Below are 18662 nucleotides of genomic sequence, written 5' to 3' on the forward strand. Positions count from 1 at the left end.
AATGTGGCCTTCCCCTATCCACGCCATGTCCCCAGCAGTGTATCTGTCAGTGCAGCACCTCCCGAACTAGCATCTAGGTGTCAGGTTTTGTCACAAAGCAGAAACTCCTAAGGAGTTAGAATTAGATCCCTGAGATGCATCTACTCACATCCCATATGTTGGTTCTTTTGGACTGATACCCACAGAATTGATGGGAACATGGGCAAGGCAGCAAACACCACCTGGGTCCGTAGGACACACACCCACCAGTCGGTCTCAGGACCTTTCCTCAGCGTCCCTTGAGGCCATGTGTTTAGATCCTGGCCAAATGCAGTTAGACAGGAAGTGGCACTGCCTGCTGGTCAGGGAGGGCTTGGGAGCAGCACAGGAGAGGGAGTCGGAGCAGAGCTGAGGCCTAGCCTGGTGGCCCTGCAGTCCCTCTGCCCCAAGAATATGTCATCTTCCAGACAGTGGTCTCAGAGCCTGGTGGGGAAGACGGTCTGGGACAGTGTTTATAGCCTCCTCTCCTTGAACTGCTCCGTGGAGGCCTGAGGACCCTGGCCATGTGCCCTGAGCTCCTGGCCTGTCTGAGCGCTCCTTACTAGTCTCGGAGGCGGCTCAGAGTTCTCTGGAGGTGTGAAACGTGTAGATGAGTGGTGTGTAGGGCCTTTGCCACTCTCTGCCTTCTTCATGTCTTTCTTGTTTGTTTTTGGGCCACATCTGACTCTGCACTCAGGGATCACTCCTGGTGGGCTCATGAGGCCATGTGGGGTGCTGGGCAGGTGCCTCCCTGCTGTGCCTCGGCCCCGCTTTCCGATTTCTTAAACATACCAGTGAGCTCCAGCCCCAGGCCCAGTGTCTTGTGTTCTCCCGTCCCATCATCGCCTTAGGGCTGGCCTCTCTGTGATTCAGCTTAAGGTGGCCACCCCAGAGAACGTGGCCACCCTGTGCCATACTTCCTGGCAGATCCCCTTGCTTCAAGCCTTGCTGCCCATCCATCTGATCATAAACCCTATGAAGATAGTAACCATCTCATTCCCTGGTGTGGCCTGATGCCTGGACACAGCTGGTCACACAATAGCATATAGTGACCACAAGGACAAGCCCAGAGGCCACCAGCGGCGGGAAGTGGTCACAGACATGGCCATCAATTGGGGGGTCTGGGAGCCAGCACTGATCTCAGGGCTGGAGAGCTAGCTAGCTCAGGGACCAAGCCTTGCTGTGGCTGACACGGGCTCGATCCCCAGCACCACCAGGAGTGATCCCTGAGCACAGTTTGTGGCCCAAACACCAAAAGATAATTTTAGAAAGGATCCTTTTTTCACTTCCAGAATCTTCTGGAATCTTGGCTTCCCCATTCATCTTGTAAGGTTGCTATGTGGTTTATCCTGTAACTCTAATATAACCTTTTCTGAAGAGGTGCGTGTTGGGTCTCTGCCGTCACCAGCAGGCATGAGTGCCTCAGGAGTTGTATCTAAGGCCAACACCATCATCACCGCCACGGTCAGTGCCTTGTTGGGACATCACTATCACTATTATATATATGGGGCCAACCACACAGGGCTCAGGGAGCCAGGGGTCACTATTTTGGGGGGGCACAATGTTACTCCTAGCTCTGTCCTCAGGAATCACTCCTGGAAGGGCTCAGGGCCCACAGGGGGGGACTGGGATGAACCTGGGTGGGCGGCTTGCGAGGCAAACTTCCTCCCCGCCACGCTCCCCCTCCACCGCCCCATCACGTCATCTTTAGTCAGCGCTGCCAGCCTCCTCCTGCACGCCTGCCACAGTCGGGCCTGTCCTCTGTCCCAGGACTGGAAATGGATGGTGTAGGCAGAGGGTCACAGACCCCACACAGACCCCCAACGCCCCCTGGAAACCTCCCCCCATAAGGAGACAAGCAAAAAGCAACCCCCACTGCACCCGAGTCACTAACCCCCTAGTTCCAGCTCCCCCGGGGGACTGTGCCCTCTGGGCCACACTGGCTCTTCCAGGCAGGTGCTGGCCTGGAGAGGGTGGCAGAGGACTCTCCTGTGGGCCCTGTCACAGCCCTGCCCGCAGGCCGGCCGAGCTCCCTGGGAGACCGTGTTCCGCACTGTCGGCTCCACAGATGCGCTGCCTGTTGCCATGGCGACTGTCCTAACAATAACCTCTCAGCTCCCCGCACCCGCCCCAGCTGCCACCTGCGAGGGGCCCTTCTCTCCCACGAAAGGGGGAGGGGTACACAGGCCCTTCCTGGGGTGCCCAGGGGCCCTTCCTGGGGTGCCCAGTGCTTCTGGGGCCCGGGCCGGGCCCCGTCTGGTTGGCAGCCTTTCTCCCTCCCACTGCCCTGCTCTGGGGTCCAGCAGCCTCAGCAGAGCGGGGAGGGGAGTGGGTTGTGCTGGGTGGGGGCAGCTCCGGATAGTCTGTGTCCTCTCCGGGGTCCTGAGCCTCCTCACTTCCCCACCCCCATGGTTTGAGGGGCTGCCTGGGACCCCTGGGCTACATCCCTTACCCCGCCCCCAATTTCTTTGATGATTTGAGTGTCCTGCCCCCAGGACTCCATGTCCATCCCTGGGAGGGGGTGGCCCGATGGTAAATCGCACAAGCACACACACACACACACACACACGTGTGTGTGTGTGTGTGTGTGTGTGTTCGTGCACGCGCTTGCTTCTTCAGCTGTGGGTGAGGGAGTATATGTGAGTCTGCTGTGCATGTGTATGTGTATGTGATTGTATCTATGAGTGTGTGAATCTGTGGTATGTAGCTGTGTGCATAAAGGCTTATGTGTAAATATAGGTGTGTGATTATATGTATGTCTATACGCATACGTAGGTATGCATATGTGTGTGTGAAAATAAAAGGTATTTTGGGCTCTGGGGTTTGAGTTTGGCCATTCCTGACTATGACTGAGGCAGTGACCCGTGAGTCCCCATGTCCCAGTTTTTAAGTGGGGCAAAACTGTAGTGGAAGCATCTGAGAATTAAATGAGATAATATGCGAAGTGGGAGTTATCACATCAGCATCATGCTTTGATCTCCACTTCACTGCCACACAGACTTGTCCCAGTGGCACATGTGACCTTGGCGACATCCACTGCAGTACTCTGCTTGACCCAGGATTGCAGTTTGGCCCTCTTGCTAATTGTATGGGCCTGCCTCCTTCCATCTTCTAGAAGGAGATGCCCAGTGGGAGAGCAGCTTGGGGAGCTGAGTGCACCCCCAAAGCAGGCCTCTCCTGATTTGGGACCTGCAGTCCTTCCCCTGTACCCAGGAGGAAGGTGAGGGGGTGAGGGGGGAAACGGTCTCTCTTCTCCCTCCCTGCCCCCAGGGCCACGCCCACCCCACACCCTTGGCCAGAGTGGCTGTCCTCACCCAGCCTCCTGGGGGCCCTGAGGGTCTGTCAGTCCCAGGCCCAGGGGTGCTGACACATGGTCTGTTGATCAGACTCACAGTATGCCCCCAAAGCTTCTGGAGACGGGGATGGGGGGTGGGGAAGAGGACCGCCCTGGCTGTGAGCCTTATCTAGGAGCTATCTCTCTCTTCGCAACCCCCTGTTTTTTGTTTTTTGTTTTTTTTTTGCACAGGGGCTGGGCCAAACCTGGAGGTGCTCAGGGCTTACTCCTGGCTCCGTGCTCAGGGGTCACTCCTGGTGGGGCTCGAGGGATCCAGTGGGGGGGCTGGGGACTGAACTGGGGTCCATGGTGTGCACGGCAAGCGCCCTCCCCACTCATTCAGCCCCCCCCCTCCTGATTTCTGTGGCTGTGAGGCCGGCTGGGGGTTGACCACCCACCCAGGCGAGAGGGGCAGGCGCGGGCTCACTGCAGGTGGCAGTGTCCTGCCGCAGAGCCGCCTCTGGACCGTCCCCAGAGGAGAGGGGCTCTCTGACGCCGGGAGCGCCCGCGCGTCCTGGGGAAGGCGCTCTTGCGAGAAACGGGGTCGGACACCGCGCCCCTCGGGCCCCTAACCCGCTCGGGGCGCGGCGGGGCAGCAGGGCGGGCGGGGCCGGCCGGCGGGAGCGGCCTCACCTGCGCGCGGGGTCTGCGCCGAGCGGCGGGGGTCGGGCGTGCGCGCGGGCGCGGCGCGGGCGCGCGGGGGGCGGCGACAGCGCGCGGAGGTGTGCGGCGCTCCGCGGCCACGGCAGATCTCGCCAGCCCCGCCATGGCCACCACGGTCACCTGCACCCGCTTCACCGACGAGTACCAGCTCTACGAGGACATTGGCAAGTAAGGCTCCGCCGCACTGCGCACCGCGGCCCCGCGGCCCCTCGGAGAGCGCGCCCGGCCGCGCGCGGCGGGGCGGTGGGCTCGGGAACAGGTGTCCGGCGGCGGGCGGGCGCCTGCGCCCCCTCCCCGGCTTGTCCCCGCGCGCCTGTTTCCGCCGCCTCCCGACCGCAGTCCGCCTCGGACCCCAGGCCGGGCCGGCTGGTCCAGAGCAGGCCGCCCCCTCCCCCGCCCCCTCCCCCATCCCGCCCGGCCGGTGTCCCCACCCGATCAGACTCCCCCCGCCCGAGCCCCCGGGAGAGGCGTGGGGGGCAGCGCTTGCAGATCCCGAAAGCTGCGGGGGCGGCGGGGAGGAGTGTGGGGGCGTGCAGATCTCCCAGCTCGCCCCGCGCAGGCCGGAGGATTGGGGTCAGGCCCGGGGGTTGGGGCGAGGGGGAGCCGCGGGCCCGGGAGAGCAAGGCCGGCTCCCAGGGAAGCAGCAGTCCCCTCCTCAGGCCGGGCCAGGCCAGAGAGCAGAGCGGAGGGGCAGGCGCTGGGGGTGCGGGTCTCCTGGGGGCCTGGGACCTGGACCTGCCAGTTTGGGCCGCAGGGGTCCAGGGTCCTCAGAGGGGAAAGCGGCTCGAGGAGAGCGGGCGGTGGGAATCAGCGCCAGTGCCCTGGTGGTGCCTCCCGGAGGGAGGCCCCTTCCCTGCCTTTGCTTAGCCTGCACTTGGCTGCTCCGAGCTCCTGCTTGCGCGGTGGGGACCCTGGGCCCTGGGCAGTGGCCAGGTCTGTCCTCACCGGGCCTGGGGGCCAGGCTGCAGCTGCCGTGTGCAGAAGAGAGGTCTCCAAGGTTGCCTTATGGGGGCCTGCGAGGGGGTGGTAGACCCCCAGAGAAGACTGGGCTCCTCCCTGAGTACCCAGGAGCCCAAGTGACTGCTGGCCAGACAGGTGCCCGAGGAGGAGCTCGCTTCTGCCGGCAAGGCACCCCTGCCGGAGCACTGAGGGACACAGAGAGGGCCGCATCCAGAGCAGGTTGGGCAGGTGTCCCGCAGCACGGGGGTCCCGCTGTGTGCCTGGCCGGGACAGGGTCCTTTGAGCTCTGGCTTGTTGTTGATGGTGCTGCCCTGCGGGCCGGGTTTGCTCCTCAGCCCCATGTGGACTGTCCAAGTTTATTTAAAGCTGCAGGCCCTGGCACGGGTCAGGCGACACAACTCTGTGCCCAGGAAGGCCGGTCCCCAGGCCCACAGCTGCCCTGGTTCCGTGGCTCCTGTCTCTCCTGGTTGGCCTGTCCCCTTCTCTCCCACCGCCCCACCTCTTCTCCTGGGGGCCTACGCCATGCTGGAGGGGCAGGAGGGCTGTTTCCTGCCCTCACTATGCCAGCGCGGAACTCCTGGGGTCCAGAGCCTTCTGAAGCTCGGGGGTCGCGGGGTCGTGAGTGCACTTACCAGCCAGCCCTGTGCTGGGAAGATGTTAGAAACAGAGAAAAGTGTCAGTGCCAGAATGAGCGCACCACCCTCCCCGGACTGGGAGCTGCTTCTCTCCTGTCCTTGGCATGAAGGAAGAGCCTTTTGTTAACCCCCAGAAGCCCCACAGGTGAACGTTCAGTAGCTTCCAGGCAGCTCTGGCCTGCACTGCAGTCTGTCCTTCTAGACAGGAGTGCCTGCTGTGCGTCTGGGCAGTGCCCGTGGGTCTCTGAGCTTGTCTTGGCTCCGTGCAGTGTCCCTGGAATCTGGGCGTGGGGGCTGGATTTGGGCCTTTGCCTCAGTGCTGGGCTGGGTTCCCCCAAGATTTGCAGCCCCCAAGCCTGTTGTGAGAGGGTCTCGCCCTGGGCTCTCACCTGCCTGTGTGCCGGCCCTGTGGGCTGTGCCTGTTTGGCAGCTGGCTGGGAAGACAGAGGCCTATCGTTTTGCGTCTGGAACTGCGAGGATTGTGCCGAGGAAAATGGCTCAGTGGCTTTTCAGGAGCACCGAGGCTCGTGGCTCTGATGTGACACACTCCAGGGTCCCCATCACTTTGGACGCTGGATTTGGATGTGGCCGCCCACACCCCATTTTGCCGATAGTTACAGGCTGGCAGCTTCCCTGACCCCTGGTTCAGGCACCCATCCCAACCTCCCCAGAGCCTCCACAGAGACACAGTTGACCTTGGCGTGTCCTTGGGCCCATCCATGAGTGGCCTTGGTGGAGAGCAGCACTGGCGTTGGGGCTGCCCGCTTGCTGGAGCCCTCTCTGGGCCCCGTGGTGTGTTCTGGATCTGCCCCTCACTTGCAGGCACCCGTGTGGGAGGTCAGGGGAAATCGGGGGCATCGGGGCCAGTTGGCTGCGGTGCTGCCTGAGGTGGTGTGTGGGTGGCCCAGGCAGAGGGGACGGGCCGAGGGTGGTTTTGCTGGCAGCGTCTCAGCTGTTGTTTGTGAATGCCGTCCCCTGTCCCTGCCCTTGCGCTGGACCCCCGCCCACTCTTCCCAGCGCTGACGCCTTCTGACACACTGGGCAGACCCCCCACCCCCCGGTTCGGGTCAGGCTTCTGCTTTGCATGTGCCCACTCCAGCTGGAGGAAAGGTTGAGGGTGACCCATCCTGGAGCGTGTTTCGGGGAGAAGCTGCAGCCTCGGGTGAAGGTGATGCTGGTTTAGTTACTATTGAATGGTATTTTTATACCATAACCTACTTTGCCAAGAGCTAAGAATACATCTCGCACTTGCTACCTGCGCTCTTGCTCGCTGGTAACAGTTGCGGCCCCCAGCGGTGCTGCTCCTGACATGAGCGGGGCTGGAGAGCTGAGTCCGGAGCAAGCCCGTCCCCTCGCTACGGCCACCCTGGTCGGCTCTGCCTCCAGGCAGCTTCACTCTGGGCTCCTCTGCCTGCTCCTTTCAGAGCTGCCCCCGCCTCCCTCCAGCACCCCCCCCCGTCGATGTAGGGGGCACAGCGGAGGGGGTAGCCGCCCCTGCCCCGGTCACGTGGGGTCTGCGCTGACCTCAGGCTTCAGGGACATCCCTTGTCCCTGGCAGACTGTGTGGCACCAGCACTGCCGTACCCGTCTCTTTGTAAGAACATGGTTTCCTTGTCGGACTCTCCATGACAACAGCTCTGCTCCTGTTGGGGACCAGCTCAGATTGAGATTTTCTCATTAATTAACCCTGTTGCCAGAACCACAGAGTCTTGGAAGAAAAAGGTCTGCACACAGACGTTTGATGAATATAGCCTGGACATTCGCTTTCCTCCCGCCTCATCCCTGTAAGGGTGGCAGAGGAAGGAGAGGCCCTGTGTGATGTCTGTGTGATCTGCCAGTGTGATCACATACTTGAAACCAGGGTTTCCGGAGGACAAGATTGTTGAGGATGAACCCAGGCCTTTTCTTGTTGTTTCCTTGGTGGGGCCCAGCGAATGAGGCTTATAACCTAAGAAGTGTCGGAACATGCCTTTTAAATTTGGGAATGAATAATGACGTATTCCTCTCCCCCCTCCCCCCCCTCCCGTTTTGGTTTCTGCTTTTTCGGGCCACACTCCGTGGTGCTCAGAGCTTATTCCTGGATCACTCCTGGTGGGCTCAGGGGATCCTATATGGTGCTGGGGATTGAACCAGGGTTGATGATGTGTGCAGCAGGTGCCTTCCCCACTGTTCTGTCTCTGGCATCTCCTTTTTCAAATTTGGGGTCTCTCCCAAGAGCATAGGATGGAGAGTCCAATGTTGATTTCTTTTCTTCTTTCTAAAGAAAAATAAAATGCAGCAATGGTAGGTCCTCTAGAGGGCCCGCCTTAAGCTCCCTGGCGTGGTGCCAGGGTCCAACAGAAAGGACCACGTGGAAGGGACAGGGCTGGGGTCTGGGCCTGGAACACCGCCCCACCCCACCGCAGCCTCCTCTCGGGGTCAAGGGAGGGATATGCCTCTGTGGAGGTTTCATATCTATTTTAAAAATTTAATCCCCCCTCTCTCTCCCACAAAATGGAATAATTTGATTATTTTAAGTCATTTGTCATAGCTGCATGTCACTGTGTTAGCGCAGAATCATAAAAATGCATTATGTGTCAACTCCGTCTTCCCAGATGATCATATTGGCAGATCACACAGACATCCATGTCTCACTTCTACCAGGATGCGATGTGTCTCCAACGACACGTCTCTGTGTGTTAGAGACGGGTGCTCTGCAGTGTGTGAGGGTGGCCTTGGTCCCCTGGACGAGATGGCTTGCTTAGCTGGTCCCTTCTGCCGGACAGAGTTGTCTGTGCAGGGAGATGAGCCCTGATCCCTATGCTGGACATTCTTCCCTGGGCCCAGTCAGGCCCTCGCTGAGTCGGGGATTGGCCTGGCATTGGCTGAAAATGAAGACCCAGGGGCCTTCCAGGGAGAGGTGCCTGTCCCCTGGCCTGGGCCAAGCCCCAGGGTGGCCTTTGGCAGTGAGCTGCTGTGGACGGCCAGCATCCAGAGCCCTGTGTGTGGCTCATGTCCAGCCGCACAGCGCCCTGGATGGACGGGGCCCCACAGTCTGTGGTCTGTGCTGCCTTCACATGTGCACCCCAATAGCAGTGGTGGAGAGGGGCGTGCTGGAGGGCCCGGAGTCTGGTCTGTGTCATGTGCACATGCGTGTCCATGTATATGCACAGAGGGGCCACGGATAGATGAGTCTGCACACTTACACATGTGTGTTACATGTCTCACAGGTCTGGGTTCTTAGCTATGCATGATGTGTCCGTCTGTGTCCTGACACCTGAGTGAATGTGGCCAGGTGCGTAAGTATTCCCGTAAGTGTGGCGACACGGACACAGCTGGGCTGGGCGCTCAGTGCTGGGGAGCGAGGACCCGGTGGGTGCGGTCAGACGCCCGTGCCCACTGGAGTGGAGTCACGGCCAGGGTCACTTAGATGCCACAGAACTAGGTGCCTTATTCTGCCCCACCCCCACCCCCATCTCTGTCTCTATCTCTGTCTTGCTCTGTCTCTCTGTCTCTTTCTCTTTTGGACTCTCTCTTTATCACTGTCTCTCTGTCTCTTTATGTCTGTTTCTCTGTCTCCATCTCTCTCTCATCTCTGTCTCTGTCTCTCTCTGTATCTCTGTCACCCAGGAGTGGCCCAGCTCCCACAGTCAGCCCCGCTGTCACCGAATCATTCTGTTGTGCTCAAGTCCAGCCCCCGGAGGCAGTTTCTGGGTCTGGGTCTGGTCAGAGCAGCGCAGCTGGGGAAGGGCGAGGCTCCCAGCCCTGGCCCCAGAGCTGCCGGGTCAGACAGCACAGCCTCCGGGCACTGGGATCCTCCGTCTCTTCATCTCAACCTCTCCAGAGCGGCGCTGTCCCCGAATATGAGCCACACGTGCCGTGGAAAAGTTCCGAGCATTGAAAGATGGAAAAGTAAACAGCGAAGGAGCTTTCCTCACTGAGGGGCTTAAACCCACACATCTGAAACTTGCACTGTGCGCCGTCGCTCCCGGGACTCGCGCCCAGTGGGAACTTCTGATTAACGTAAGCAGCGGCCAGCACAGGCTGCGAGAGTCTGCTCAGGGCCTTCCCCCAGCCCTGTGTGTCCAGCCCTGCTTCCTCCGCTCCCAGGCTCGCCCGTCCTGCAGCTCTGCCCCCACCTGTACTGTTTGCTGGTCACTTTCAGGTGCTTGGGGGGACAGTAACGATCAAAGGGGAGCATTGGTGGGGAGCTGCTTTGCGAGTGAGCACTGGACGGAGCGAATGTCAGGGAGGGCTAGGGGACTCAACAGGACCTTGGGAGGCTGCGGTTACACACCAGAGCCACGGAAGCCAGGCACGGGCGAGAAGACCTCCCTCACCCTGCAGGGAGAGCAAGCACTCAGGACTCTGAGACAGCGCAGCTCCAGCCAGTCAGGTGACCCAGACGGAGGGGCGCGTCCTCAGAAGACGCAAACTACTGAACTTTACTTAAGATGGAACTGCAAATCGAAATGACCCGGAATGACTGCAGAGGTTAACCGGGGCTGGGGAGATGGGCCAAAGGTTGGAACACAGAATTGTGATGTGGGAACCTGCGGTGCACCCCAGCTCTGCACGGTCCCCAAGCACCTCAGGGAGTGAGTGACCTCTGAACATTGAGCCAGGACTAACCCCTGAACACTGCCAGCTGTGCCCTCCCACAGAAAACAAAATTAAAGATAAGGAAAATAAACTAATGAATCAGTTTAAAATTAATTTCCCACAAAACTTAGATAGCAACATTTGTGAACTTTTTTTTTTGCTTTTTTTTGGGGGGGGTCATACCTGGCAATGCACAGGGGTCACTCCTGGCTCTGCACTCAGGAATTACCCCTGGTGGTGCTCAGGGGACCATATGGGATGCTGGGAATCGAACCCGAGTTGGCCGTGTGCAAGGCAAACGCCCTACCCGCTATGCTATCACTCCAGCCCCAACATGGTGAACTTTTGTTTTGTTTTTGTTTTTGGCAGCACCTGGCTTATGTTCAGGGTTCACTCCTGGCTGGGCTCAGGGGACCATGTGGGGTGCTAGGGGTCAAACCCAGGTTGCATGTGCAAGACTAACACCCTGCCTGCTATAGTATCATTCTGTCCCCACTTTTTGGGTGTTCACACCTGGTAGTGCTCAGGTCTTAGTCCTGGCTGTGCTCTCAGTGATCACTCCAGGTTGTGCTGGGGGTTCTACCTGGGCTGGCAGTGTGCAGGGTGGGGGCCCTACCTGCTTTCCTCTCCCCACCATCAGGTTAAATTCTATTAAGTATCCAAAGCAGAATTACAACCAGTTCTACACCAGCTACTTTTAAAAAATAGATGAGGGATTCTTCCCAGCCCATTCTGAAGATTCAATAATACCCTAACACCAACAGGTAAAATCTTCCCAAGGGAGAAGACTCCACGCCCTGCTGCCACATGCACGGAGTCCTGAGCCCAGGAATGTGGCCCCAGAATCCCCCTGTGGCCTGGCCTGAGTATCACAGAGTTCTGCTTGGGAGGCTGCCCCCCAAATGAAAAGGAGAACGAAAGATTAGTCTCATGTCCGAGTTCCAGTTTAATGCGTATAGAAAGATAAAGTCATGAGTAAGAAAGACTTACCTAGGTCTAAAAAGGGGGGTTCTATCTACAAATATCATCTGTAAGAAACAAGGCCTAGTGGGTAAATGGAGTGTCTGACTGTCTGATCTAGTGGATGCAGAAAGGGCACTTATTCAGCCAACCCTCTATCCCGAGGCCTTTTGTTTGTTTTTGTTTGGGGACCACACCCAGTGGTGCTCAGGGCTTGCTCTTGGCAGTGCTCAGGGGACAATATGGGGTGCCAAGAGTCAAACCTGGGTGAGCCAAGAGCAAGGCAAACGCCCTCCCCGGTGCTCTCTCCAGCCCCATCTCCTCTACTGATGAACGCATTCAGCAAACGAGGGACCAGAGGCCACTTCCTCTGTTTGATAAAGGGCTGCTAAGAAGAACCCAGCCACAGAGAGTGCGTTCAGTGGGGAAAGACTGGGTGCTTCTTCATAGGTCAGGAGCAAGGCGAGGGGCGTCTGCTCTCTCCGATGATCAGTTAGAGAAGCTCCCAACAGTGCTAGGAGAGCCCTGGGTCACTCTATGGAGATGCCCACAATAATGGCCGCAGGCGGGAGGCAGTGGCCTGCCCTGCAGGGTTTCTGTGTGTGGAAGTGATTCCATCTGCTGCCCGTGGCCATGGGACCTGCGTTCCCTGGACCAGCTTCCACAGCCATAGACACCCCCAGGGCTGTCCTGTCACCACAGAGCCTGGTGCTGGGTGCACTCCTGCCCCCTCCCAGCCCTGGTTGCTGGTGTCCAGCTTGGGGCTGACGTGGAAGAGTGAGTGTCCCAGGATGTGACCACAGGGCTCTCCGCCAGCTCAGGACCCTGCCTGCAAACCCCCACTTTTCTGGCCCCACGGCTCAGGCTGGCAGGGGCTGGAAGAGGCCCCAGGGGGTCTTGGGGACCTTCCTGGCTCTTCCCTCCTGGCTTCCATGGGGCCTTGGTGTGGGAGGCTGGCGGTGTTGGGAGGGCCCCAGACTTCGCCCACGCCCCTCCTCCCTGCAGCCTCACTCAGCCTCCTGTGCCCTTCCTTGGTCCCCACGCCCTGCTCTGGACTGGCCTCCTCAGGAGTAAGACTTGATGGGCAGGGCTGGGAGTGGGTCCTGTGCACAGAGCCTGCCCCATGTGGAGCCGGGGGTCCTGGCCAGGGGCCCCAGCCCTGCGCTTTGCTCTGGTCTAGGTTGCGGGGCGTGTCTCCTGTGAGCAGTGCTTCCCATGATTCTACAGAGACCCTGGACACGTGGACCCTTGTCCGCTGAGGACAGGCCCGGGCCTGCATGCAGCAGGTGCCCAGATGGCCATGCCCAGGAGGATGCGAATGTCATTCCTTCCCTGCCTCGGGCCTGGCCTTCCCCGTCTGCTCCATCTGTTCCCAGCCTGCTCCTGGTGCTGGCCAGAGGGCCCCTACCTTGGGCTGGCTGGCCTTGCTGTGGCCTCGGCACCCGGCTGACACACCCCTGCTCTGCTCCTTTCTGCTCATTTCCAGAGTCCTTAGGCATTTAAAAAAAAAACTGGATTTCAAAGACATTGCAATAACCAGGGTTTTTGTTGTTGTTGTTGCTTCTTATGGGTTTTCAGAGACACAGCTACCGTATCCTAGCTTCACTCAAAACCCTTACAGCGTCGGAGAGATAGTACAGCAAGTAGGTGGTTGCCTGGCAAATGGTAAATCCGGGTTCAATCCCCTACATCACATGTGGCCCCCGAAGCATCTGTAGGAATGACTCTTAAGTGCAGAGCAGGAAAAGGCCCTGAGCACTACCAGGTGTGGCTTAGCAAACAAAATTATTAGAGTTTAAATAACATGATTACGATCATGCCATCATTCATGGCTTTGACATACAGTTAGTGCACTGTCACCCCTACGGGTGTTCCCAGGCCCTCCACCACTGTCCCTCACTCGCCCCCGGTCTGTGCATTCCCCCATGCTCGATGGTCAGTTTTGTAATTCAGGGCTGAGGCGTTGTCATTGTTCAATGCTGACTACGCCCTAGTCTCTCTGTTCAGCAGCTGAGTGAGACCATCTGGTAATCTTCCCCTCTGATTTCTTTCTCCTGACAAGATCCACGCTGCGGCAACTGCACAACTTTATCTTCTTACAGCCGTACAGTACTTCCCTGTGTGCGTGGCCCTCAGCCTCTTATCTCTGCACCTCCACTGGGCTCGGGCTGCTCCCCTGTCCTGCTGCTGGCTGGTTGTAAAGTAGAATCTGCGCGTGGAAGTGACACGGACCGTGTTGAGGCTGCACCCAGGGGCCTGGCGCACGTGCCCAGGGCAGCCCCCAGTAGCTGTCTCTTGAACATCTCACCTTCCTCAGCTGAGACTGTCCCCATTAGACAGAAACCTCACGGCACCCCAGTCCCCCACAGGCTTCTCTGAGCGCCCCAGCCTTTCATGCTCTTCAGACACAAAATGTAGGAAGGATGAAATCTAGTGGGTCTGAGCACTTAAGCCCGCAGCCCCAGTGCTGTCGTGGGCGCCCCCTGCAGGAAGCAGGTGGGAGTGGACACAGCCACGGCACATACTCAAGACCCCGCTGGCTTGGCCTCGACGGACGGTTTGGGTCTCTGCTGGTTTGGTGTCCGTGGGCTGGCTGAGGCACTGCTGGAACATTCCAGGGCCCTGCCTGCATCTGCTCCCTCCTGTGCTCTGGAACTGCACACAGCCTCGGCAGTAATTTCAGGCCTGCTGGGACTTTGACTAAGTTCTGGTCCTCACAGGGACTGCCTGGCCTGCCACCGAGGAAGTGGCCAGGCTTTGAAGAGCTGCCTTTGAAGGTCGCTCTGCGGGCACCTGGCACAGACGGTGGGAAGAAAGCCCCGCTCTGCGCTTGCGGAGGCCTGCTGCGGCTGTGCCCGGCTCCGCCTGTGCCTGGCGGTGAGTCTGAGGAACAGGAACTCGGTGGCACTGTCCATCCTCGGGACGAGGGGGCAGCTGGACCCAATGGCCAGCGGAGTGGTGGGAGATGGGGGAGGGCATGTGAGTGTGGGGGAGGGCAGAGTCCTCAGGCAGACACAGAGTGGGGCAGGTCTGAGTGTCCTGCTTGGGCCTGGCCTGGGGCTGCCCCTCTGGACAGCGCCTGCCTGAGGCCCCACGGACCAAGGGACAGACCAGAGTCCCATGGGCCCCTCTGCCCACAAAGAGCTGCCCCGCTGCCCTGGGCACTTCACCCAGGGGTGAAGATGCGCTCCCCTCTTAGGCAGCGCCCCGAGACAGCCCGTGGCAGAGGGGTGACTGTGGTCCCCTGTAAAGCCCTTCCAGGTCAGCAGAAAATTGGCACAGGTTCAAGTGAAGCAGGGTTGAGGGATATGAGTGAGCAGAATGTCCCAGGAGAAGAAATGGGGCATATGCGAGCCTGCGCACGGGAGCCTCGAGGTCTTGCCTCATCCTTGTGCCCCTCAGACCACTGGCACCCCCAGGACCAGTGCCCAGTGCTCTGTCCTACAGCTCTGGCATGCCCAACCTCTGGGAGTGAGTGGGGGAGGACTCAGGATGGGGAGAATTCAAGGGGAGAGGGGGACTCAGGGAGGGGAGGACTTGGGGGGATGGGAGGACTCAGGGGGAGGGGCAAAGCTTGGGATGGAATTAGAGAGGACTCATGGAGGGGGAGGGGCCAGGGAGAGGGAAGACTGGGAGGTGGGAGGACTCTCAGACCTTGGGAACATCCTCCAGCACCCGAGCTGTAGGGGTTGAGCCTGCTCACAGCCTTCCTCCCGCTCCATGGAGGAGCCAAAATCCTCCTGGGGGCCTGTGGCATCATCCTGTCCTGCTGTCTATTCCCATCGAGTCCACTGCAGGTCATGGCGTGGGGGGCTGTGTCTTGGCTGTCTCTGGCCTCCTGACTCTGTCCTTGCTATGACCTTCACTCCATGCACACTGGCCACTTCAGTTACCGCATGGTTTGGAAGGGGGCTGGGCCAGTCGGGTGTCAGGAAGCCCCAGAGAAAGCTCTAGAGAGGAGGGGACAGCAGGGCCAGGCGGCTGGGTGTGGCAGGAGCACCGTGTCAGGCAGGGGCACGCTCTCAGAGGGCTTGTCCCTAGGAAAGTGTGTCTCCATGCTGGCTTTAGGGAGACCCGGACACTGAGCCCCCGGATCTCACCCACTGTTCCATCCATAGGGGGAGGGAATTATGCTATTGGGTGACAGAAGGGGCCACCCCATGTCCCTCCTTGATCCTCCCCCTAGGGGGCAGCTCAGTGCTGACCGCACAGGACACAGTTGGTTGCCCGGCCCCTACCTGGGGTGCCAGAACAGCTGACAGCATCCGTGTGACATCACTGCCCGCAATATCCAGAAATGGAGACAGCCTTTCAGCAGGCAGTGGCCCAGAGCCCGGCACGCGCAGCCCACTCCGTGCAGCACAGAACCCCTCGCCCTGGGCTGCAGCTCTGCTGGGCCCACTTCGGCCAGATTCCCAAACGCCACTTTGTGCCCTGCCACATGAACGAATGTGCATGAATATTCTTTCCCAAGCAGCCTTCTGGGGCTAGTGAAGGGACCTGGTAGGGGAGTATGCAGGAGGCGGATCCATGTGGGGAAGGGGTTGGAGTGTAGAGAAGTCGGGGTGTAGAGGAGTCAGGGCATATACTAGTTGGGGTGTACAGGAGTCGGGGTATTTAGGAGTCAGGGTGTATAGAGTCAGGGTATATAGGAGTTGGGGTGTGCAGAGTCAGGGTGTATAGGAGTGGGGTGTATAGAGTCATGGTGTATAGTGTCATGGTGTGCATAGTCAGCATGTTTAGGAGTCGGGGTGTATAGAATCAGGGTGTATAGGAGTCCGGGTATATAGGAGTCAGGGTATATAGAGTCAGGGTGTATAGGAGTTGGGGTGTGCATAGTCAGGGTGTATAGGAGTTGAGGTGTATAGAGTCAGGGTGTATAGTGTCATGGTGTGCATAGTCAGCATGTTTAGGAGTTGGGGTGTGCAGATTCAGGGTGTATAGGAGTCAGGGTGTATAGAATCAGGGTGTATAGGAGTTGGGTGTGCAGAGTTAGGGTGTATAGGAGTTGGTGTGGAGTCAGGGTGTATAGGAGTTGGGGTGTATAGAGTCAGGGTGTATAGTAGTTGGGCTGTGCAGAGTCAACATGTTTAGGAGTCAGGGTGTATAGGAGTTGGGGTGTGCAGAGTCAAGGCGTATAGGAGTTGGGGTATGCAGAGTCAGGGTGTATAGGAGTTGGTGTAGAGTCAGGGTGTATAGGAATTGGGGTGTATAGAATCAGGGTGTATAGTAGTCAGGGTGTGCGGAGTTGGCATGTTTAGCAGTCGGGGTGTATAGGAGTTGGGGTGTGCAGAGTCAGGGTGTATAGGAGTTGGGGTGTATAGAGTCAGGGTGTATAGGAGTTGGGTGTGCAGAGTTAGGGTATATAGGAGTTGGTGTAGAGTCATGGTGTATAGGAGTTGGGGTGTATAGAGTGAGGGTGTATCGTAGTCAGGGTGTGCAGAGTCAGCATGTTTAGGAGTTGGGGTGTATAGGAGTTGGGGTGTGCAGAGTCAGGGTGTATAGGAGTTGGGTGTGCAGAGTCAGCATATTTAGGAGTCAGGGTGTAGAGGAGTTGGAGTGCGCAGAGCCAGGGTGTAGAGGAGTTAGGGTTTGCAGAGTCAGGGTGTATAGGAGTTGGGGTGTGCAGATTTAGGGTGTATAAGAGTTGGTATGTAGAGTCAGGGTGTATAAGTGTTGGGGTGTGCAGATTCAGGGTGTATAGAGTCAGGGTGTATAGGAGTTGGGTGTGCAGACTTAGGGTGTATAGGAGTTGGTGTAGAGTCATGGTGTATAGGAGTTGGGGTGTATAGAGTGAGGGTGTATAATAGTCGGGGTGTGCAGAGTCAGCATGTTTAGGAGTTGGGGTGTATAGGATCTGGGGTGTGCAGAGTCAGGGTGTATAAGAGTGGGGTGTGCAGACTCAGGGTGTATAGGAGTCGGGGTATATAGAGTCAGTGTATAGGAGTTGGGGTGTGCAGAGTCATGGTGTATAGGAGTCGGGAGGTATAGAGTCAGGGTGTATAGGAGTCGGGCTGTATAGAATCAGGGTATATAGGAGTCATGGTGTGCAGATTCAGGGTGTATAGGAGTTGGGGTGTATAGAGTCGGGGTGTGCAGAGTCAGGGTGTGCAGATTCAGGGCGTATAGGAGTTAGGGTGTATAGAGGTTTGAGTGTGTAGGGTAAGGGTGTATAGAGTCAGGGTATATAGAGATGGGGTATATAGGAGTCGGGGTGTATTGGAATCGGGTTTATTGAGTCAGGCTGTGTAGGAGTTGGGTTGTGCATAGTATAGAGTGTAGAGTCAGGGTGTATAGAGTTGGGGTGTATAGAGTTGGGTATGCAGAGTTGGGGTGTATAGGAGTTTGAATATTCAGAGTCAGGGTGTATAGAGTTGGGGTGTATAGGAGTTGTGGTGTATAGAATCGAGTGTCCAGAGTCGGGGTGTATAGAGTTGGGGTGTTGAGAGTCGGGGTGTATAGAGTCATAGTGTATAGTAGTGGGGGTGTGCAGAGTTGGGGTGTATAGGGTCAGGGCATATAGGAGTTTGTGTTCAGAGTCAGGGTGTGTCGAGTCAGGGTGTATAGAGTTGGGGTGTGCAGAGTTGGCGTGTATGGGAGGTGGGGTATTCAGAGTCAGGGTGTGCAAAGTCAGGGTGTATAGAATCAGGGTGTTCAGAGTCAGGGTGTACAGAGTTGGGGTGTATAAAGTTGGGGTGTGCAGAGTTGGGGTGTCTAGGAGTCAGGGTATTCAGAGTCGGGGTGTATGGAAGTTGGATTGTATAGGAGTCGGGTGTTCAGAGTCGGGGTTATAGAGTTGGGGTGTATGGAGTTGGGGTGTGCAGAGTTGGGGTGTCTAGGAGTCAGGGTATTCAGAGTCAGGGTGTATGGGAGTTGGGTTGTATAGGAGTTGGGTGTTCAGAGTCGGGGTGTATAGAGTTGGGGTGTGCAGAGTTGGGGTGTCTAGGAGTCAGGGTGTCTAGGAGTCGGGTATATAGGAATTGTGGTGTGAAGGTGTTGAGGTCTTCGTCTTGGGGTCTTGCTTTGGCTGCCCACCGTGCTGGGATGTGGGATATCTCTGGTGTGCCTTGGCACCAGCCCCCAGTTTCACAGGAGTTGTGACCCGGAGGCTGTTTGTCTGTTGAAGGGCTGCACCCAGGCCACCCTCCTCCCTCCGGGCATCAGGGGAGCCCGAGGCATTGGCGGGGGGTGCCCACACTTGCCTTCAGAGGGAGTCTGTTCTTGCAGTTTCCCTGTGGCATATACTGTGGTCTTAGTTACCATCACCTCCCAGTGTAGAGACATTCTGTTTTCTCTTTCTCTCAGTAGACTTTGTTCATACTTTATCTTTGGCCCACACCAGCAGCACTCAGGGATCTCTCTGGTGGGTTTTGGGACCCACCTGGGATGTTGGAAATCCAACTGCGGTTGGCCGTGTGCAAGGTACACACCCAACCTGCTCTACTATTGCTCCAGCCCCCAAACTTTATTTTCTGAGAGCTGAATAGCTGAGTGGGAGGTATGGAGAGTCT

At 58.1% G+C, this 18662-nt stretch overlaps 1 protein-coding gene across 8 annotated transcripts in view; it reads left to right on the forward strand.

Annotated features, from left to right (window-relative positions):
• The first annotated feature begins 3998 nt into the window (after positions 1-3998).
• CAMK2B (calcium/calmodulin dependent protein kinase II beta) overlaps positions 3999-18662 on the forward strand; it is a 68580-nt gene continuing 53916 nt past the window's right edge. For 2 of the 8 annotated variants that reach the window (XM_055133957.1, XM_055133958.1), the window contains exon 1: positions 4005-4183. In XM_055133957.1, coding sequence (XP_054989932.1) covers positions 4119-4183 — 65 coding nt within the window. In that variant the 5' untranslated portion in view covers positions 4005-4118. Of the gene's footprint in view, positions 4184-18662 lie in introns of all 8 variants that reach the window. The other 6 variants (XM_055133954.1, XM_055133955.1, XM_055133960.1 and 3 more) reach the window with 4 other exon arrangements.

The sequence above is a fragment of the Sorex araneus genome, chromosome 3 (genome assembly GCF_027595985.1).
Source record: "Sorex araneus isolate mSorAra2 chromosome 3, mSorAra2.pri, whole genome shotgun sequence".
In the NCBI taxonomy this organism is placed as follows: domain Eukaryota; kingdom Metazoa; phylum Chordata; class Mammalia; order Eulipotyphla; family Soricidae; genus Sorex; species Sorex araneus.